The sequence below is a fragment of the Mobula hypostoma genome, chromosome 20 (assembly GCF_963921235.1).
Source record: "Mobula hypostoma chromosome 20, sMobHyp1.1, whole genome shotgun sequence".
Classification (NCBI taxonomy): domain Eukaryota; kingdom Metazoa; phylum Chordata; class Chondrichthyes; order Myliobatiformes; family Myliobatidae; genus Mobula; species Mobula hypostoma.
In genome coordinates this window covers 49,896,249-49,919,582 of record NC_086116.1, presented here as the reverse complement: position 1 = coordinate 49,919,582, position 23,334 = coordinate 49,896,249, and the positions used below count along the sequence as shown (strand labels likewise).

At 38.3% G+C, this 23,334-nt stretch overlaps 1 protein-coding gene across 8 annotated transcripts in view; it reads right to left on the bottom strand.

Annotated features, from left to right (window-relative positions):
• Positions 1-23,334, bottom strand: part of kmt2e (lysine (K)-specific methyltransferase 2E) — a 131,803-nt gene that overhangs the window by 26,197 nt on the left and 82,272 nt on the right. For 7 of the 8 annotated variants that reach the window (XR_010021134.1, XM_063072860.1, XM_063072858.1 and 4 more), the window contains 11 exons: positions 19,970-20,008; positions 18,827-19,066; positions 17,284-17,414; positions 14,646-14,763; positions 12,211-12,320; positions 11,077-11,341; positions 10,825-10,923; positions 7,005-7,166; positions 3,576-3,944; positions 2,770-3,015; positions 2,277-2,427 (listed from right to left, as the gene is read on the bottom strand). Coding sequence is in view for 7 of the 8 variants with exons in the window: in XM_063072860.1 (XP_062928930.1) it covers positions 2,277-2,427; positions 2,770-3,015; positions 3,576-3,944; positions 7,005-7,166; positions 10,825-10,923; positions 11,077-11,341; positions 12,211-12,320; positions 14,646-14,763; positions 17,284-17,414; positions 18,827-19,066; positions 19,970-20,008 (1,930 nt within the window). In the remaining variant the exon portion in view is untranslated. The remainder of the gene's footprint in view (positions 1-2,276; positions 2,428-2,769; positions 3,016-3,575; positions 3,945-7,004; positions 7,167-10,824; positions 10,924-11,076; positions 11,342-12,210; positions 12,321-14,645; positions 14,764-17,283; positions 17,415-18,826; positions 19,067-19,969; positions 20,009-23,334) is intronic. The other variant, XM_063072861.1, reaches the window with a different exon arrangement.

Below are 23,334 nucleotides of genomic sequence, written 5' to 3'. Positions count from 1 at the left end.
GAACTTGAAGTAGTTGAGAGACTGATGTGTTGTCTAGTGCGGAAAGTTGAACAGGCTAGACTTGTATTTGCTGGAGTTCAGTAGAATGGGAGACAATAACTAAAATAAGTAAGATCCTGGAAGGTTCTTTATGGTTGGATATGGAGAGGATGCTTCTTTTTGTGGGAGAACCTGGATCCAAGGGTTTCTGTTTAAAAATAAGTGGGAGTGGGGGAGGGAGGAGGGTCACTTATAAAGGAAGTTATGAGCCAATATTTCTCCCTCTAGGAGGATTGCAAATCTTTGCAACTTTTTCCTTAAAGGGTGGTGGAAATAAAGTCTTTTAATATTTATAAGGCAGAGGTAGATAGATATTAAAATGAAACTGGATGAAAAGAATCACATTCATCAATACCAAAACTCTTGAGATGCTGAACTCTGGGAGCAGTGTTTCAAACCATCTAATGGAATCTATCCCTTAACCTAAGGAATTTTGGAAAATCTGAAATTAATCTATCAGTATTCACACTAGCCAATTCATTTAAAACCCCAAGATGAAGTCTTGTCAGGATCCAGAGAAATTTAGATCTCTAAAGAAGTACACACCTCAGGATTAGTGCAAATGTAAAATAATTACGGTGGATTCCAGTTAATTGGGACACATCAACATTTTGGCCCAATTAAGCAACTGCCCCAATCAACCGAAGTTGTATGGAAATAGTTAAAGGGTATAAAAAAGATAAAACTGTAGCTTAACTGAGTATAAATTACGTATTTAATTAAAATACAGAACAAATTACAACACTAACAATACTATTACGGTACTATAACACTGCATATTGGTTCCCAATAGTTATCAATGGAAGAATTCATCCAGTGTATGCCGCCGTGTTCCTTTGATTGACTGTACATGAACAAAATCAACGCAGCCGCCAAATGCAGATAATGGACTTCCATCGTAAGGTGCTTTTGACAATTGCATCTTCCAGATCTTCATTTTCTTTGTAACATTCAAGATGATTGTTGATACCTTCAAATTCTTCATAGTTCTAACTTGTTGATGTAATAAAATTGTTTCATTTTCACTTAAGGCCATTTTTTGTATCTCCAAGCCTGAATGCTTGAAACTACAGTGAGTGAAACAGTTCTGCACTGTCTCACTGGATATTTCTTGCAAACTATGGTGATAAAAATCACTGCTTTTTGAACACAAGCATTCATAACTGATGCTATTTCAAAACTTCACTCTAAGCAGTGTAGTGTCCAATGGCCATGCAAATGCACACGACTGACACTAGTTAGAAACGGCTCAGCAACTGCCTCTTGTCCCAGTTAAGTGGGATGGTGTCCCAAATAAACAAAGGGAATCGTGACTATTTTCTCAATTAGCTTTTGTTCTTTAAGAGTTGTCCCAAATATGTGGCTGCCTCGCTTAACCAATGGCTCAATTAACAGGAATCCACTGTACTAAGAATTAATCAAACCATTATGAAGATTTGAAATAGAATGCCATATTAAATACAAGCTATGAAATAAAGACCAATTTTCCCATGAGCTCCTCAGAACGTAGCATAAAGTACCAACATTTTTTCAGTGGTTCTGTAAGACACAGAGATGGCCTAGTATAAATTATAAGACCATAAGACTAAGGAGCAGAATTAGGCCATTGAGTCTGCTCATTCTAACGTGGCTGATTTATTATCCCATTCTCCTGCCTTCTCCCCGTAACCTTTGATGCTCTTACAAATCAAGCTCCACTTTAAATATACCCAATGATTTGTCCTCCACAGCCGCCTGTGGCAATTATTGCTCAGATTCACCACCCCCTGGCTAAAGAAATTCCTTCTCATCTCTGTTCTAAAGGGATATTCCTCACTTTTGAGCTTGTGTCTTCTGGGTCTAGACTCCCGCACTTTAGAAAACATCCTCTCCACATCCAATCTATCTAGATCTTTCAAAATTTGTGATAGATTTCAATGAGATTCCCCCTCAGTCTTCAAAACTCCAGCAAGTACAGGTTATAGTTGTGATGCAGGAAAAAAGCAGAGAAATCAATAAATGACATGTTTGTGCAGCATTTTGGTCAAATTTATCATAGCCAAACCATCAGAAAACATTGCCAAATACTAAGTTCACTCTGGGAATGCAAACTTAATTCTACATTATTCATCCCACATCATCTATGAAGATTGCATATTTGTGCTGGGTGAACAAATGAGGAATGATATCCATTACAATTTTGAATCAGATTAATATGTTATGACAATATTATTTGGCTGAGTGTGATGTTACAATACCTGTCAAACAACAATTTCCACTGAGTGTAACAGTGCCTGGGCTGTTAGTTTCGCCGCTCATTGCTGGGCTTAGAGAGCCATCACAGGAAGTTGAATCAAAGGCATCAGCAACAGTTGAAGTTTCATCCTCTAAGGCCTGTTTTAACCAACGCTTTACAAACAAATATTGTAATTAGATGCTATTCACATAGAAGCCTACAACTAGAATTCTCATTATGACAGGTGTTTTACTACTACTCTGGTACCCCTTACATTTATGAAAAAAAATGTTTGTCTTCAAAACTAATCCCCAAAAACTCACATTTAGATTGCAAATCGAGTGGCAATGAATATTTGGGCATTGCTCATTATGAAACTCAGTACCTTAGCAGTTCTGAGCAACACATTATGGCGAACAGTAACTTATGATCTACATGTTTTAAATAAACTTATTATGCTAACTCATTAAAAACAAACTTACATTACCATCAAAAATCAGATTGATATATTTTACCTTTTTGCAAGATCCAACCTTCAGTTCCAATGTTTCTTTCCGACGTCTTCTCTCTGTCAAAAATGGGGAGCAAAAGCGAATATAGTGCTTTGGTGTTGTATACATATGAGGACTGTGCGCAAGGCCCGGTAACGAATTCAACTGTGTTGCAAGAACTTCGGGGTCCGTTGTTATTCGCAGGGGTCTCTCTAGAGGACTGTCAGTTAGTTTTCCAGCCTTCTCATTCAACCATTCAGTGACCAAGTGCTGAAAAACAAAACAAATTTTAAAGCTATTAAATTTGTCATAAAATTAAAGCAAATTAATTATAAGGCTTTTAAATATTTAGTTTCCAATTCTCCACAGGAACTTAAAAAATGTCTGATTACTGAGAACATCTTATTACCTTTATAATGACAGAGGATGCCCACTGGGTCTATGCCATCTCCCATTATTTTTATATCCCACTCATTTCCCTGTATCTCCTCAACTCAATCACACCAATTGCATCCCTTTGATTCCCTTGGTTATTAACTCACACTAAGCGGTTGTTTAGTGAACTATATCAATATGCTTTTGAGATATGGGGGGAAAACCAAAGCTGGAGGAAATTCATGTGGTCACACAGAGAACATCCTAACCTTGTACTTGTAGCCTTGTACCTCAAACCAGGGCCCCAGAACTATGAGATAGTAGCACTAACTGCTGTGGTTATGTCATGAATCTGTAATCCTATCATCATTAATGAAAACTCTACTTCTATTGATGACGTGTTCACAAACCATATTAATATAAACTAGAAAAATCGAGATCATTTTGATGCACACCTTTTTTGTTTTGGGATATTTAGTTGCAATTTTGTTGATAAATGGTGATGGGGTTCCAGCTGTTTCTTCTGCTGTTATTGGGGTTGTTTCTGTTGCTGCTACTGCTGCTGGTTCTACTTCGATCGCTTCTTCTTCCACGTTAGTATCACATGGCCTAGGGATGGTCTCAGCAAAATTATTTTCAACTTCATTCTGTTGCACATCAACTTCTGGAGAAGATGGAGGAATGTCTGAGCAGGTACTGACAGTTCTGTGTCTCCGGCGTTGTTGTCCTATGTGAGTCCTACTGCGAGAGAAACTTTTCCTCTGTTTTGCTCTGTTTATCTTGGCAGGATTTGGCTTACTTATGATTTCTTCTTTCACTGATTCCTTGAGGAATAGACAAAAAATTTAATGATTTAGAATTAGTCATTTATATGCAGATCCCTAGAGGAAGAAACACAATATTTAATGTTTAACATTAAAGCAACTTATGAAAAACATACATGGCTTAGGTTTTCTAAGACTTACACAAGATAACACTAGATTATGGATTAATATGATAAATTAAGAACAGATAGATCAATTATTTTTTGCACATTTCTTAAAAATCTACAGCAACTAACCTGCAAGAATAAGAATGAATCATTTAAATGAAAGCCATTCCATTACTACATTGTTCCTTTTTCTCAGATCTGTTTCTCTTTTTGTATTTTGAGAGAGATTTCACGCAGCTCTTTAAAGGACTGACTAATTATCAGCATTTTAAAGTCAAGCAGGGAAGAGAGAAGAAATCCAGTTCAAGTGAATACATTAAAAGAGGAAACAAATCTTGGTTACCAGAGATACCACTGTTCCTTCTTTTATTAACCAAGCTGCAGAATACAATAACTGGATTCTACATGTTTAATGGGTTTCAGTTTGAGTACTGTCCACAACTCTGGTCATCACATTATAATAAAATGATTGTATTAGAAAAAGACATCTAGTAGATTGCTTCCAGCACTGGAAAATTTAGCCAAGGTCTGAGGAAAAGACCTATTCCTCTTAGAAGAGGAATCAAATGACAAGATTCAAAGTATTCATGGAAGGATAAGAGGTAATGGTGAAAGGTGGAAGGATATTGTTGGAAAAGGGAATGGAATTTCTCTCAGAGGCTAGAAAGATTCTGGAATTTACAGCGCAATATGGCAATAGAGGCAGATGCTCTCAGCACACTTAAAAAATTATTTATGACTGCTGAGCTACTGAACTAATGCTGCTTGGAGGGATTAGGTACCTCTTTTTCTACTGGCACAAACAGAAAGAAAATCACTTCTTATGTCGAAATATTTCAATAATTCTATAATTTCAATGAATATACCAATTAGTTCAATTCCAAAAAGAGAAAGAAACCAGATAGGAAGGGATGACAGTAGGAAAACAATCTTTGACAGTAACAAAGAAAAGTAAATTCAAGCCATAGGCAGGAACCTATCTTCCACTCTAGATGATTTGTACACACTTAAAATGGCAAGTCACAGTATCAATCGCTGGCAAAGACCACAATCTCTGTAACACAGCCATTTGCAAAACTGCTGTAACTACATTCACAAACGTACTAAAATTTAGAGTCATGGAGAACTACAGCAGTTACAGGCCCCTTGGCACATGAAGTTTATGGTGAACTGTTATTCTGCCAGGTCCCATCGATCCACACAACTGGACTCTAGCCTTCCATACCCCTCCCATCTATGTATCTATTCAAATTTCTATTAAATGTTGAAATTGAACCTGCATCCACCACTTCTGCTGCAGCTCGTTCCATACATCTTACCACCTTCTGAGTAAACAGGCCCCTTAAATTCTTCACCTTTCACTATTAACCTATGACCTCAATTCTAATCTCACCCAATCTTAGTGGAAAAAGCCTGTTTGCACCCTATCTTTACCCCTCATAATTTTGTATACCTCTATCAAATCTCCCTTCACACTCCAATGCTCCAAGGAATAAGTCATAACCTATTCAATAATTTCATATAACTCAGGCCCTCAAGTACTGGCAACATCTTTGTAAATTTTCTCTGGGCTTTTTCACTCTTCTTGATATCTTTTCACTAGGTAATTGACCAAAATTGCACACAAGATTCCAAATTAGCCCTCATCAATGCTTTAGACAATTTCAATATAACATTCCAATTCCTGTACACAATACTTGGATTTATGAAGGCCAATGTGCCAAAAGCTCTCTTTACCATCCTATTTACCTGTGACACTACTTTCAAAGAATTATAGATCTGTATTCCTAGACCCCTCTGCTCTACTACATGACTCAGTGCCCTAATGTTCACTGTGTAAAAGTCCTACCCTAGTTTGTCCTCTTGAAGTGCAACATCTCACACTTGTCTTCATTAAATTCCATCTGTCTTTTGTCAGCCCATTTTCCCAGCTGGTCTAGATCCTGTTGCAAGCTTTGAAAGCCTTCCTTGCTGTCCACAAGCCGCTAATCTTGGTATCATCGGCAAATTTGCTGATCCAGTTTACCACATTATCATCCAGATCGTTGATACAGATGACAAACAACAATGGACCCAGCACCAGCCCCTGCAGCATACCACTAGTCACAGGCCTCCAGTCAGAAAGCAACCACTCTTTAGCTTCTCCCATGAAGTTAATGTCAAATCCAATTTACTACCTCATTCTGAATGTCAAGCGACTGAACCTTCTTGACCAGCCTCCATGTGGGACCTTGTCAAAGGCCTTGCTAAAGACCATGTAGACAACAGCCGCTGCATTTCCCTCCAACAATTTTCCTGGTAAACTCGAAAAACTCTATCAGACTGGCAAAACAAGACCTATCACACACAAAGCCATAGACAGGCACTGTCTATCAAAATACTTAGATACATAGTCCCTTACAATAATTTCTGTCTTGATTACTGGTAGCCTAGTGAGCAGAGGTGAAAGTAAGATTTTAAGAATCTGGTTATGAGATAGAATAACAAAAAAAATACTAAAAATCTAGGAAGAAATACCATACATTAAAAAACAAAGAAAGCAACTGAAAAACACAGTCAAAACATCCAAGTGATATGATAAGCATATAGCATGTGTATAATAAATGTAGCAAATTAATGAGACTGTCAGTGTTTCATTATCAAGTACTTTTAGTAGTGGAAGAGTAACAGGAAAGCAATACCAAGGGGAAAAAAATTCAAAATAAAAGCAGTCATTAACCATTTCTCTAACTTACTCAATCTGTGTTATAGAAGAGGCTCGCAAAATACTAATTAGCAAGCAACTTAACAGCAACTTTTATAAGTACCCTAGAAGCTACTTAATAAACTAGAATCTAGTGGGCCAGATTTCTGAATTTCTGAAAAGGGGATAATGAATAGCTTGGATAATAACATTAATGGCAAGATAAGAGCAGCTCGTGTAGACTTTGAGGGAACAACAAAAATATCATACCTGTGTGGAATCCGAGATGGCTACTGCTTGTGTTTCTTTAGTCTCTAGTTTAACATCTTTTGCTGTGCTGATTCGTTCTAAAGCCTGTTCTCTTCTTTTCTCCCTCTTCTCCATCTTTGCAAATGCTTGCATGATGGCTTCCATTTTTCGTTCTTCTCTAGTCTATTAAAAAATAGGACAAAATAAAAAGGGGTCAGCCAAACACAGTACACCAAACTATGTTAATATAATATTCTATTGTACACAAGATTTCTTAGATTGCATTCAATAACGTGTTTATGAGCATATTATTTTCATTAGCTCAAACAGAATCAGAATCAGGTTTATTATCAGCAGCATGTGACGTGAAATTTGTTAACTTAGCAGCAACAGTTCAATGCTAACATAATATAGAAGAGATTACTACTAACAAGTAGATACACTTCTAACAAAAATCTAGTTCTAGCTCTAATGCTATATTAAAAAGGTACACACACATGGCCCTAACACTTCTAGGATATAGGCAAGAAAAACAGGTTGAGAAGGATCTGCTGAGCACAGTGGCAGGACCTCAAATATTATATTATTTTTTAACTGGACGGTAAGATGGCGGCACACAGAGTCACAGCAGCCTCTCTGGATCCAACCGAAGGTGTAATTGTTCATCCTTTACATCATTTTTTCCAATCGTAAGAAACTACTGGATATCAAGAACATCAAGTACTGCAGGTCAATCCAATCAACAAGTTGCTTGACAGCAATGGAGTTGGACATTGCGCACCATTGTGTTGTCGCTTGGACTTCTTGTGTATCGTTGTTGGGTGGAAGCAGTGCACGATCCAACAAATGGTGAAGATGATTGTATTGGACGTTTTTATTGTGATCACAAGATCTTGTTTAACATTGGTAATGTAGAATACTGCAAGTCTGGTTCATCGATGGCAGGGGAGCTGCGCTGCCTCAGTTGTTGCATGGACAAGGACCTCATGCTGCAATGTCGCCTGTTGCAGCTGCCAAGTGGAGGAGATAGTGTGGGAGATAGCAGAGGTCTCTGTGGGTGCACTGGAATCCGTACAGGGTTGGGAGCTGGTCCCTCCCATTGGTGCTGCCCTCCCGTGTTTGTTTGGTGGAAGTTAAGCCGGACCGACCAGAACATCCTATGCTCAATATACAGGCCATGCCACTCTGGGACTTCGGCTGTGTATCTTATTGTGACTATGTTTCTCTGCTATCCTTATGTGTTATCTGATGTGTGCTGTGGTACTGAGTTTTGTACCTTGACCCCAGAGGTACGCTGTTTCATTTGGCTGTATTCATGTATGTGGTTGAACCACAATTAAACTTAATTTGATTCCTGTCCAATACTCAGCAAGTTAAAAACAGAAGTAGAGACAATCAATGATTTCAGAAGGAAATTGGATAGGCAATGATGAAAAATAAACTTGCAGGGTTTTAGAGATGAATACAATTGAGAAGAAGCAGCCACAGGATTTCTTAATATAGCCTCTGGATTTTGTCTCATAGTACTAGTTTAAAATACAGGCAAGGAATTTTTTTGATAATACCTACTAAAAACTCAGCTGATGAAACTTGCTGAACAATACTTGGAAGCAAGGCAGAAAACATACTGTGTGGAGGCTTTCAAGCCTTTCACCAAGAGTGGTTTGGTAGCACATGATTGCTTCAGATGAGTGAAATAACGCAAGAAATAAACCTCCTTGACCTTGTCCCTATCAACACACCCACTGCAAATGCACCTATTAATAGTAGTATTGGCAAGACTGACATTACAAAATTTGTAGAGATGTAGTTCCTCCTTCACAACAAGGTCACCATCAGATTCTAGGGCACTATCATTGTGCTAAATGGGATAAGCTCAAGAAGGATGAGGCAGATCAAAATGAATTACCATGTTTACACCTTTGTAGTAAAGTAGTTGCAAAAGTATGCATAATGCTTAGCCTCTATCTGAACGTACCAAACAAGCCAGAATTAAATGAGCACGTATGAATAAAAAAATATGGTTGTCGATGGCTTCTACCTGACTACGTGGAAACCATTTAACTACCCACATTTTTGTTGTGTTGCAGCAGAAGTACAGTGGAATCTGGGCAAGTCTGAAGTTTACAAAAATCTAAGTGTAATCTCTCCAGTGGCTGAATCACATCTCTCACAAATGAAGGTGACTGAGGTTGATGAGCATCCATAATCACTGCCCATGTCATCACTGCACAAATTTTTGAGGACACAATCCTAGACCCAACAATCTGTACAAGTAGAGGTTAATAGGCATTAATAGAAAATAAACTTGGAGTTACGAGGATAGCACAGCAGAATGGCACTGACTTTGGCTGTTTTATCAGGAAACTTTCTTCATTATAAGATGTGACGGAAATATACAGCATGAAAATATGTCTTCAGCTGATCCATGGTAACCAAAATGTCAACCTATGCAAACCCCCATTTTCCTGAATTTGGCTCCTATTCTTCAAAACCCTTCTAAACAATGTGCCTGTCTGAATTTTTTTCTTTCAAACATTGTAATTGTTCTTTCCTCAACTGCTTTATCCATCACCTCAAACCATTACCCATCATCCTTTTGTATGAAAAATCTGCCCCTCAGATCTCCTTTGAATCTTTCCTCTCTCATCTTAAACCTCTGATTTAGATTCCTCAGATTTAGATTTCTACCATAGGGGAGAAAGCCTGTGACTACCTACCCTATCTCTGCCTCTCAATTATATAAGTGTCTGTATGGTCCTTCGCTCCGGGGAAAACAGTTATAGACCATCCATTCTCTCTTCAAGCTTTCCAGTCCAGGCAATATTCCTGTGAGTCTTTCCTACACCCTCCCTAGCTTAATTACATTTTTTCCTACAGTATGGCAACCAGAGCTGCACAGAATACTCTAAGCATGCCCTATCCAATAATTCACAGACGATTTTACAATTTTAATTCCATTACAATTCCTAAATCATCACTTGTATGCAAGTTAACACACCCTTCTGGCTTGGAAATATAATCCATTTTTCCATCACTGTCACAACGGTAATAGTGAGAATGGTGAGTTGGCTGGTTTGCCAACTAAGTCAACATTCTGTAAAAGAATGGAAAAACCCTCCCCTTTATGAACATTGTGATATACCCTATGTGTCATAAATGAAAACAAATTGATTGCAGGAGAGTATTTTAACACTGGTTAATAATTAAAAATAACAATTTCTGAATACCAATATTATTTAACCAATTTCAAATCATGTGGTTTTAAAGGAATTTTTACAAATTTTGTGCAATACTATTAATCATTAGCATTCAATGCCTTCGCAAATTAGTTAGATTATCTGAAACTGGAGGAGGAAATATCTCATGTGTAAAAAATGGCCGTGGATCACAGGAGGAATTGCTCCATTGATATCTCTGCTCCATTTTATTCATAAGAAATGCTGGTAAATAGCTTATAACCTCAATAAGTAATGTATTCTTGCTCCTTTTAGTTAATTTCTAAAAGTCACTTGAAAATTATAATTATTGAAGTTACATACAGATTTGAAGAAGTAAAGGCCATAATTTAAGATATCACAGGCAGCATAGCAGGGCAAACTGTGCTACTATAAATACACATTAATGCAAGACCAGCAGCAATAGCCAAAAGACATTACATCTTTCAACATTACAATCTGACCAGTGACTCCCATTAGGAGCTAATCAAGCAAAAAGAATCCTACAGCACTAATATGATAATTCTAATGTTTAAAGCAGCAACATTTAGCAATCATTAAAAGCTGTTAATGTGCCTGAAGTCTTGTAACAGCATGAAGCAGCTATTTGCCTGTCAACTTACCATCTTTCTTTTTCTCTCTGCAATCTGCTCCTCAGACTCCATCTCTACTTCATTGCTAACTGGAGGTTTTTCTTCTATATCCTCAATAAAATCTGGCTCCTGCAAGATGGAAATGACTGCTTTACATGATCTGCACTACTCTCTCTACAGATGATGGAGAGCTATAATCTTGCTAGATTAGTCACTACTGGGGTATACAGCTGGCCATCAAAACAAGTTTATTTCCTTTATCAAGCACTACTACATTTTTACCTGATTGTTAGTCAAAGACACCCTGAGGGGAGACAGTTTCCTCTGTTTGTTATCTAATCCTTTAGATTTGGTGGCCATTCCTTCAGTATCAGAAGAAATATTTTGATTTTGAGCATCCTTTTCTTTTATGCTGTCCTTTTCTTTCTTTCCTTTTTTCCTTCTTGTTTCATAACCAATGCTAATGTTCTCAGTTGGCTCCAAATTTTGTTTGAGGACTGGACAATCTGGATTCCCTTTCAGACAAGCACAGTCCACTTTGTATTTGCTGTATGGAGGAACAAACAATCATATTCTAATGAACATTATGAATAAAGTAATTCAGGCAGTTTTGCATGTAACAGAGGCCAGCCTTAAATAAATACCAATTCATTATATTCAATCATGAAACTGATTACTGGAGTGAGCCAAGAAGAATATTCACAAATAACATGCAGACTTTCAATGAACATTGATTAAAGTAAGTTCAAAGTACTTTGTGAAAATGTAAAGTAGGCTCTCAACACTACTTCCACAAATCTCTCATCTCATTGGTGCTTTTCTACTTATTTCTTTCCCTCACTTTTTGTTAAACTCCTTTCTCAGTTTTACTTTGACTTGTATCTCTCAGCTCCCTCTAACTGCAGACTTTCCCACTTCCCTCACCTGTGGTCCTTTCCCATCAACATCAGCCATGCTCTTATTCGTCATTGCCTTTACATATATCACTAGTTCTGATCAGCTTTACTTTTCTCTTCTCTATATTCCTACTCTAAACTTCCTTTTTACTAATTTCAACACTTTTTCTATTCTGCCTTTTGTCTTTTTTTAAAAGTTTTCTCTTCCTGTTGCCTGTGCAAATTTTCAATTGAAATAAGAGACATCAGTTCTTGGACAAGTAAGAGTTAAAAAAAAATACAGCAATGAAATCATACAAGTAACTTTTCAATATTACATTAAAATTTTCTTTTGAAGCTCAAAGTATATTTCAAAACAACTATCTGAAGATCCATTTCTGTCTATATTCTTTTTAAAAATTTAAATGTTACTAATTTTCAACTTCACTCAAACTCATGGCATTAGATCACACATGGGCATCAGGGACACCTAGACTTACATCTTCACCACAAATACTACTGCCCCCACTCAACTACTTACCAGTTTCCATAATCAAAGTCAAATCCAATAGTAATTTCTGTACCCTTTGGAATGTTTCTCTTGGAGTATATATGAAGATGAATCATACCGTCTTCAATTATATGGCGAACCTACAAATGTAAAAAATAAACAGAAAATTTTACTGGCCTGAATTGAACAAAAAAAGCATCACCAAGATCATCTGGGTACTATTATTAAAAAGAAGAAACAAACAACTACTGGTAACAGCACAATTAAGTATGGAATTCAGAAAATTACTGTCTCAAAGGCTCCTATGATAACTTTGAGCTCCACATATTACAAAGTTAAACCATGCTAGAGACTTGATGACATTTAAGTATAAGGAAGAACAATAATACTGTTTCATTACTTATCTGATGATTATATTGAAAACTCACCAGAAGGGCTATTCACCTAAGATCTTAATTCAACTATTATAATTTCTGCTAACAGCCCATTTGGCACTAAAGCTTGTGGCCTCGTAACAATTCCATTAGATTTAAAGACATAAGCAAAACAAAAAAATTCTGACTTCTCTCCCAAATCTTATTTTCCTTCCCACGGAAAAGAGTATAGTTGACATTTTGGACCGAGACCCTAGAGCAGGACTGGAGAAAAAAAAGATAAGGTGTTGGGGGGCAGGGCAGGAGAAACGCAAGATGATAGGTGAAACAGAGAAGGGTGAAGTAAAAAGCTGGGAAGTTGAGTGGTGAAAGATAGAGCTGGAGAAGTGGGAATCTAATAGAAGAGGACAGAAGGCCAGGGAAGAAGAAAAGGGGGATAGGAGCACCAGAGGGAGGCGATGGGCAGGTCAGGAGTGGTGAGAGAGGGAAAAGAGGATGGGGAATGGTAAAGGGGGGGCAAGAAATCGATGTACATGCCATCAGATTGGAGGCTACTCAGACGATATACAAGGTGTGGTTCCTCCCACGGGAGTGTGGCCTCATCGTGACAGTAGAGGAGGCCCTGGCCTGACGTATCGGAATGGGAATGGGAAGAGGAATTAAAATGGGTGGCCACTGGGAGATCCCGCTTCTCCTGGTGGACAGAGTGTAGGTGCTCGGTGAAGCAGTCTCCCTATCTATATCTGGTCTCACCGTTATACAGGAGGCCACACTGGGTGCATCAGATACAGTAGATGACCCCAACAGACTCACAAGTGAAGGGTCACCTCACCTGGAAGGACTACTTGGGGCCCTGAGTGGTAGTAAGTGAGGAGATGTAGGGGCAGGTGTAGTAGCTCTTGTTCTGCTTGCAAAGATAAGTGCTGGCAGGGATGAACGGAGAAGGGAGTCATATAGGGAGCAATCCCTGCGGAAAGCAGAAAGTGGTGGGGGAGAGGGAAAGATGGACTTGCAAGCAGAACAAGAGCTACACCTGCCCCTACACCTCCTCCCTCATTACTATTCAGGGCTCCAAACAGTCCTTCCACGTGAGGCAACATGTCACCTGTGAGTCTGCTGGGGTCATATAATGTGTTCGGTGCTCCCAGTGTGGCCTCATGTATTAACGGTGAGACCCAACATAGATTGGGAGACCACTTCACCGAGCACCTAGCTCCATCCGCCAGAAGCAGCACGGTCTCCCAATGGTCACTCATTTCGATTCCACTTCTTATTCCCATTCCAATATGTCAATCCATGGCCTTTTCTGCTCTCGCAATGAGGCTACAGTCAGGTTGGAGGAACAACACCTTATTTCCATCTGGGTAACTCCAACCATGATTGCATGTACATCAATTTCTTGAACTTCCAGTAATGCCCCCCCCCACCTCACCATTCCCCATCCTCTTTTTCCCTCTTTCACCTATCTCCTTGCCTGCCCATCGCCTCCCTCTGGTGCTCCTCCCCCCTTTTCTTTCTTCCATGGCCTTCTGTCCTCTCCTATTGGATTCTCCTTCTCTTGCCCTGTATCTCTTTCACCAATCAACTTTCCAGCTCTTTACTTCACCTCTCCCTGTCCCGATTTCACCTATCACCTCATGTTTCTCCCTCCCTTCTCTCCACCTTTGAAATCTACTCCGTTTCTTTTTTTCTCCAGTCCTGCTGAAAGATCTCGGCCTGAAACGTCAACTGTACTCTTTTCCATAGATGCTGCCTGGGGCTACTGTGTTCCTCCAGCATTATGTGTCTGTGTTGCTTGGATTTCCAACATCTGCAGATTTTCTTTTTCCTTCCCATTTTTGTTTTGCACTCTATGGATGATTTTGCATGGATTTAACTATACTGAATGACACCACCTTTCTCTGACCCTGTGTGCCTCATCAACCATACTTCAAAATGCTATATTTAGATGTTTATCCTCCTCACACACATTCCAAATTTCCTACAGAAAGTGCTAAGTGAAATGAACTGTTAGCAGTATTTGTTCAATGCTGCAATGCTAATCGCAAAATCCAAACCTTAGTTAATGAAATACATATCAAACACACCCACCTCTGAATTTGGTACACATGATCGCCTAATAAACCTTGCTTCATTTCCAAACGTTCTTGCATCAACACACATTTCCAGTCCTCGAAAGTTTGAATAAAATAATACAAAGGGATAAGGTCTAGACATAAAGAGATAATTGTTCATTTATTTAAATAGTGTGTAACGATAACCTTTTGATCACCACCTCCCTACATTCAGCGTCAATCAAGTCAATGGAACCAAATGCTCAGAGGTTAGTTTAATCTATCAGTGACTGGTATACACTGACAGACAGCACTGGCAAACAAAAAAATTATCTTCCACCATTTGCTAGAGCAGAGAAAAAAAAATCCTTCATCAAATACTTTGAAAGGAAAATAATTCTGCTGACTCAGAAGATTTTCCCTGGCTAATTCTCATCTACATGTGACACCTCAGTAACACCATTCAAAGATTTCTTTAGCCCTATCTGTGTATTGAGAATGAACATCCAAACTTACCTCTCCATTACCTAAATAAAGAAGGAAAACAATGGCTTATCTCGTTAGTCATTAGGGAAGGCTAATGGAAAATTGGCTGCACTTACAATGTAATGTAAAAATACCGAGGTTTTGATGCACCTTTACATGATGCCAGTGTATTGCATCTAGAGCACTGTGTTGAGTTCTGGTCTCCATATTTAAGGAAGATATACTTGCATCAGAGATAGTGTAAGGGAGGTTTCATAGGGTGATTTTGGGATAAATAAATAAAGATTGGGCCTTCAAGTTTAGAAGAGTGGGAAGTAATCCTGTTGAAAGATATAAGATTCTAAAGCTAAGATCATATGATGTAGGAGCAGAATTAGGCCACTCAACCCATCAAGTCTGCTCCACCATTCAATCATGGCTGATTTATTAGCTCTCTCAATCCCATTCTTCTGCCTTCTCCCATAACCTTTGGTGCCCTGACTAACCAAGAACCTATCTATTTCTGTTTTCAATATACTCATAGAATTGGCCTCCACAGTTGTTCATGGCAATTCACCACCCTCTGGCTCAAGACACTCCTTCTCATCTCTGTGCTATTCTGAGGCTGTGCCTGCACTGGTCCGAGACTCACCCACTATGGGAAACATCCTCTCCACATCCATTCTGTCCCCACCATTCTTCTACCAGTGAGTACAGGCCCAGAGCCTTCAAATGCTCCTCCTACATTAACCCTTTTATTCCCAAAATCATTCTTGTGAACTTCCTCGGCACCCTCTCCAATGCCAGCACATCTTTTCTGAGATAGTGTGCCCAAAACTGCTCATAATACTCCAAACTCAAAGTTCAATGTAAACCTATTATCAAAGTACATACAAGTCACCATATACAACTCTGAGATTCATTTTCTTGTTGGCATTCTTACAGTAACCATAACAGAATCAACAAAAGGCCACCCAATTAGGGCGTTCAACAAGCGGACAGAAGTCAAAAAACTGTGCAAACAGAAAAAGAAATAATAAATTAATAAACAAACAAGCAAGCATTAAGTGGTCTGACCAATATCTTATAAAAGTCTCAACATCACATCCTTGCACTTATATTCTAGCCCTGTCGGAATGAATGCTATCATCGAATTTGCCTTCCTTATCACTGACTCAAAATGCAAGTTAACTTTTAGGAAATCCTGCATTAGCACTCCTGAGTCCCTCTGCACTCCTGATTTTTGAATTGTTTCCCTGTTTAGAAAGTAAGTCTACGCTTTTAATCTTTCTACTGAAGTGCAAGACTAGCCCTTACATACTGTTCGCGTCAAATTTGACCCGTTTTGACACTTGACAGCAGTAAAAACACCCTAAATGCCATTTTTTTTAAAGCCAAGTTTTTTTCATTTTTGGTCACTTTAGGAGAAGCCATCAAATTTCGGCTTTAAAAATTGCATTTAGGGTGTTTTTACTGCTGTCAAATGTCAAAACAGGTCAAATTTGAGCCGAACAGTATGCAAGGGCTAGACACATCCCTACACCGCCACTTCTTTGCCCATTCTGCCAATCTATTCAAGACCTTCTGCAGACTCCCAGCTTCCTCAACACTACCTGCCCACCACCCAATTGGGTTCGCAAAAGATGTGAACATACTACAGCTCAGTGAATGTTTCCTCTGATGAGGGTATGAAGAAGCAAATGATTTCAGAATAAGAGCTTGCTCATTAATGGCAGATTTGAGGAGGATTTTCCTTTCTCAAAGGGTTGTATCTTTTTGGAAATCTCTACCAGACAGTTGTAGGAGTAGATTTATTGAATATATACGAAGCACAGAGTGATAGATATATACTGAATGGAATCAAGTAATATGGAGAGAAAGCGAGGAGAAGTGGCACTAAACCCAAGATTAGATCAACAATGATCTATGAATAGCAGAGCAAGTTCAACAGACAAATTGGCTTACTCCAGCATTCATTACTTATTATCAGAATTTCAACGACTACACTGCATATCAAAAAAAAATTTCAACAATAAAGAAGTGTGGGAAAGTGAACATTCAACATTTGAAATGATACGGCCAGACCATTAAAGGTACTTGAAACTGAAAGCATGTAAGAATTTCCAATCAAAATAATCACTTCAATGTTATTAGATGTTTAAAGAGCATCACTGTTTTAAAAATCAGTGAACACCATTTCGTAAACTTGCCTTTTAAAGAAATGTCCATTTGCTTCAAATTGTTCCCGTAGCATGAACTTTCCACGATATTCAATAATGAAGGTATCAGGAAGCAAGTCTTTGGAGGCTTTCAATATTTTTTTGTTTTTCTGCACTTGACTCTGAAGAAAAAAAATAACACTTACAACCTCATGTAGTTTGTGATATATGAAAATAGAACTGAATCAAGTCCACGACACAAAAAAATCAACCATCACAATTAAGTAATAATATACAAAAGCCACCATAATACAGAAAATGTCTAATATTTTCTCCAATTAAAAATATGAAATTTTACATTGGATTTCCTCTCAAATTTTATAAGGCTTTACTATTCTAATCATTAGTTCCTCAAACTATCATGTCAATAAAGTGGAAATTAATGCTTTATTAGTTAAAGAAGCAGCTGTTAGGGAGAGCCAAGACAGATATTTTGATAAGAAACCGCAAACAGGTCCCTTAAGAGATTAACAGGAAATGAGAGGTAGGAGAAATATAGTGGATGTTGACTGAAGAAAAGCTTTGAACAAGAAAACACATGGAAGATGGTGAGAAAATAAATTAGGCAGATTAGAAAACTGGATTGAACTATTAGTTGGACAAAACGAAGTGAGTGTTAAAACAGTACTTAGATACAGGTAGCAATATTCCAAAGGCTTTATTTTGGGGTTACTTCCATTCAGTTATGGAATTATGTCAATTATTTGGAGTCACTCAAAAAGAGAGAAAGAGAAATGTCAAAAGTTGAAGAGAATAACAAATTAGGATATTTTTCTGTGGAAAATCAAAGGAAAATGCAAAATCATTACCCTTCCATGTGCATTTACTTGGGAAGAGCAACTCTATATTCAATGTAGTATATTTTTAAAAACTTAGCTTGTATGTCTAAGGACTGTCCACTGGACCACATACTGCCATTCTCAGCAATCCAGTCTTGCAATAGGTATCTAAAACAGATGTCCTTATCTATATATACAGGTGATGTACTGCTTAGTTACAGGAAATGTACAGTAAATATTTGCCATTTACTAAAATAGCACATGGTGGATTGCATGTTTCTAATGACTATGTACTTCCTGTTTCATACAGTGGAAGTCATTAGGTTCCCAGAAAACAGTCAAGGGCTAACTAAACTCCTGTTTTGTAGAATTATAAGAGTTCTATATAGGTGGAAAATACAAATAACTAAGCATTGCAGATATTAACTGAATTCAATTAGTTGAGAGCACCTCAAAAGTAGCACATTGACCAGATTATGGGAGTAAAGAAAATCTGAACCATTCTGGTGAATACAGATTTACAGGTCTGGAACAAGATGAGAAAGTAACCAGGAATCGCTATATAACATATGGATGCTGGGAATTGAAAGAGGATAGGTGAAAGAAAACCAGAGAAAAGATGAAAGAAATGTGGGCAGAGAGGAGACATTAAAAAGAGGAGAGAGAAATCAAAGAGCAGACTGAGCAAAAGAACAAGAGTGAGTAAACAGTGGCAACAAAAATGCTTTAGGAAAACAATCAAGTCTATTCCTTACCTCTACTGGAGGCTTAACGGCTGCAAGATTGGTACTTAGGTCTGATCTACTGACGACCTCCATTTTTTCATGTCCATCCCCTATTTCTAATGCTAATCGGTGTGCTTCAAGGATGTTCTGAATATCCTCACTGTATTGATTCCCATCTGCTTCTTCATATCGATCCATCCACGTTTTGATTTTGTTCTCCCACACAAAATTAGCACTATCAACAGCATCGGTTTCTGATACTGAATTTTGCTAAGGACAAGAAAGCATTAGCAAAAATCACTGAGTGTCAATTGAACATTTATCTTCTTCCTCCTTTCCCCATTAGCCAATACAGAATTAGCAATTATCAAGGAGAAAACATCATCCAACGGTGTCATCATGAAGATATAACCATTTGAAATTTGAGAAATCCCTTTTGTTTTTTCTAATAATTTAAAAAATTGAGGAAGAGCAGTAAGGTGGTTTGAACTAATGTACGGAACTACAAAACTGCAAGAAAGCTAAATGGGTAGAGAACAAAACTAAAATTTCAAATTGAAGTAACCAAAATACACCCACTAAAAATACAATTGAAGAATGTAGCGCCAATGGTCAGGATTTTCAAAAAGAGACCGAGCACCAACATGTATATTACCGCTGATGTAACTCAACAGAGTCACTTTTTCCTGCCTACACAAGTTACCTTAGATCAATTCAAAATTATGAGTATTAGCTATAGTTTGAAATGGTGATTCCAGTGTAATACTTAAAACAATTTGAACTAATCAACAATAGTTAGATGTAATGTTGATAGATTATGAATCTAAAACACTAAATAATTTATAAATAATAAAATTAGTAGTAATTTATTTTTCTAATTTTCTTAGAGGAATGTTTTCCAATATTTTGCCTGGAAAGATATTCTATATCAATTATTTCTTTAAATTTGCCCCAAAATCAAACTGGACCAATAATCATGATCTACATACCATGATTTGCTTTGTTAGTTGAAATTACTTAATTATAAGATTCTTTATTTTAATACCGCTACATTAAAGATCAAAGAAAAAAAACAAGGGAATACACAAAACTTTTCCAGTATTTCAGGTAGTGCACACACTTTCTATAAATACTCAAGCATAATGTTATTGCAGCTCTGCAATTTCTTCTTACCTTTACCCTTGAAGATTTTCGAGATCCTTCCCGAAAAGGCTGAAAAATTGAAAATACATCCACTTAATTAATTGCAATAATGCATAAGTGCTTTGAGATTCTTTATCCTTTATTTTTTGAAAATGTCAGGTGCATCTTCTCCAGCGTCATAGTTGATCCTGAACCACAAGACAAGAATGGCAAGGTTCAGGCACCCTGACAATGAGATTTTGCCAATTTATAAAGCTGAGGAAGCTCAGTTTGGAAAGGGCCTTTCAAGAAATGTAAAGGAAAAAGGAGACAACTCAAACAGGGATTCAGGAGGGCAAAAAGGGGTCATCAAATATCCTTGGTGAGTAGGATTAAAGAGAATCTCAAATCAGTTTGTACATTCATTAAGAACAAGGATGTAACTAGGGAGAAGATAGGACCACTCAAAAACAAAGGAGAGAATTTATGCTTGGAGCCAGAGGAAGTAGGCAAAGTCTCAAATGATACTTTGCATCAGTATTCATCAAGAAGGATACTAAAGGGTATATTGATATCAAAAAAATGGTGGTGTTGCAGCACTGAAGAACATAAGATGAATAAATCCCCAGGGACTGATGGGATCTATCCTAAGTTTATAAGAGGAGTAAGAGAGGAGATTGCTGAAGACTTGACAAGAGCTCTTTGTATCCCCTTCAGCCAAAGGCAAGATCCTAGAAGACTGGAGAATAGAAAAATTTGTTCCTCTATTTAAGAAAGGCAGTAATCAAAGCAGGGAATTATAGGCTCACAAGCTCTCAATCAGTATAGGGAAATTAATGTAAAATATTCTTTGAGCTTAGATCTACTGTGATCAGGCAACGTGGCTTTGTCCATGACAGTTATGCCTTACAAACTTAATCAGATCGAGCTTGTTGAGGAGAAAACAAAGATAATTGATGAGGGCAGGACAGTGTAAATTGTATCCATGGATTCTGACAATGTCCCTCATAGTAGACTGATCCTGAAGAATAAGGCACATGGGACACACAGAGACTGAAAGGTCAGAGGATAGTGGTGGAGAGCTATTATTCTGACTGTATGCCCAGCAGTGTTACACAAGGATCAGAGCTGGCACCTCTGTTGTTTGTGGCATCTAAAATAACCTGAACAAAAATGCAGGTGTGTTGATTAGTAAGTTTACATACAACATGAAAATTGGCAAAATTGTGGATAATTGGGAAGGTTGTCAGAGGATTCATCAGGATAAAAATGAGATGGAGATAAATATGGGCAAAAAATGGCAGATGGAATTTAATCCTGACAAGTATAGGGTGTTGTACTTTGGGAACTTACTACATAGAGAGTGGTAAGATGCCTGGAATATGCTGTCTGAGGAAGTGGAAGCAGATACAATAGCAATGTTTAAGACAAGCACTTTAATAGGCAGGGAATGGAGGCACATAGACAACATGTAGGCAAATGGGATTAGTTTGGCTTGGCATCAAGCACACCAACAGACACTATGGCCTGAAGGGCCCGTTTCTGTGCTGCAGTGTCGTATGTTCTATTTAAAGACTGGACTTTAGCAAATATTTTCACAGTCTCTCCTATTTTCATTACCTTCCTAGTTCATGCATTTCCTTTCCTCATGCTAAGCCTGACCACTTTAAGATTCATACAAAGCTACTCTTGAGTCAGCAGCACTTGGAAAGAATCCCTATTTCTATATCCCTCCTGCATTAAGCAAAAAAATGTCAATAAAACTTTCACCTTTGGTTTGCTGGAGGAACTCAGCAGGCCAGGCAGCATCTATGAAAATGAGTACAGTTGACGTTTCCGGCCGAGACCCTTCAGCAGGATTAATAAAGTGTAGCCAGCATTGCAATTTAGAAAATGCAGCATGCTCCACAAAATAAACATTCAGTAGTAAAGAGATAGCCTTTTGTAATGCTGATTGAGAAATAAATACTGGCCAGATAAGGCACCATGAATAAATATCACTGACTTCTCTAACTTCCGTTAATTCCCCACCTCCCTTTCATAGCCCATCTGTTATTTATTTATTTATTATATAAATTTTTTTTTCTCTCTCTCTTCTTTTTCTCCCTCTGTCCCTCTCACTATACTCCTTGCCCATCCTCTGGGCTTCCCCCCTCCCCCTTTCTTTCTCCCTAGGCCTCCCATCCCATGATCCTCTCATATCCCTTTTGCCAATCAACTTTCCAGCTCTTAGCTCCATCCCTCCCCCTCCTGTCTTCTCCTGTCATTTCAGATCTCCCCCTCCCCCTCCCACTTTCAAATCTCTTACTAGCTCTTCTTTCAGTTAGTCCTGACGAAGGGTCTCGGCCTGAAACGTTGACTGTACCTCTTCCTATAGATGCTGCCTGGCCTGCTGCGTTCACCAGCAATTTTTATGTGTGTGATTTTTTTTTATATCCACCCCGAGAGGGAAGATAAAGCCTTGATTTCATGTGTCATTCAAAGGACCTGCCTCCAGAAGTGCATACCATCTCCAAGACTCAAGTCAAGGTCTATTTTGGATCAGTGATGACAAAAGTTATCAGAAAGCAAGTTGCGGGGAGGAATTCCGAGTGTTGGTAGCATCAGGGGAGGGAAATGGATAGGCAAAATTTGAAATAAGACCACTGTATGGAAAGCGTAGAGGGGAAATTGTCAGTACAGAGATAAAGGGGAGGGTTTAGACGAGAGCTGGCAAGCTATGGGCAAATCCAGGTCTACTCCTGGCATATAGGTAGAGAACACAGAAACACAGTAATGGGAAAGCAAAGATATGTCAAGGAAAGTTTACAGAACTGTTTTGAATCAGTGGACTGGACCACATTGAGGGATTCATCTTCAGATCTCAATGAATATGCCATGATCATCACTGACGTCACCAAGATCTGCATGGACGATATCTTCAAGTATATACTAATTCATGCCAAAAAAGCAGCCCTGGATGAACCAGGTGATTCACAGTCTGCTGAAGGCTACATATGTGGCATTTAAGACCAGCAATCGAGAACCCTTCAGGAAGTCCAAATACAATGTACAGAAGGCCAAAGTGAGAGGAAAAAAAGGCAATTCTGTGTGAAGTTAGAGACAGAATCAGAACCATGGCAGCTTGGCAGGGTTTGCATGCAATTACTTCCTATAAGGCTGGAACCTAATAGCATAAATGGCAGTGATGCTTCACTCTCTGATGAATTGCACACCTTTCCTACATGCTTTGAAAGGGTGAATAACACTAGACCTGTGCAAATTCCCACATCTGATTATCCTATGATCGCTGACTCAGAAGCTGATGTCAGAATATCTTTCAGAGGGTGAACCTTCACAAGGTGTCATGCCCTGATGATGCACCTGACAGGGTACCGACAATCTGTGCAAACCAACTAGCTGGTTGAAGAACATCT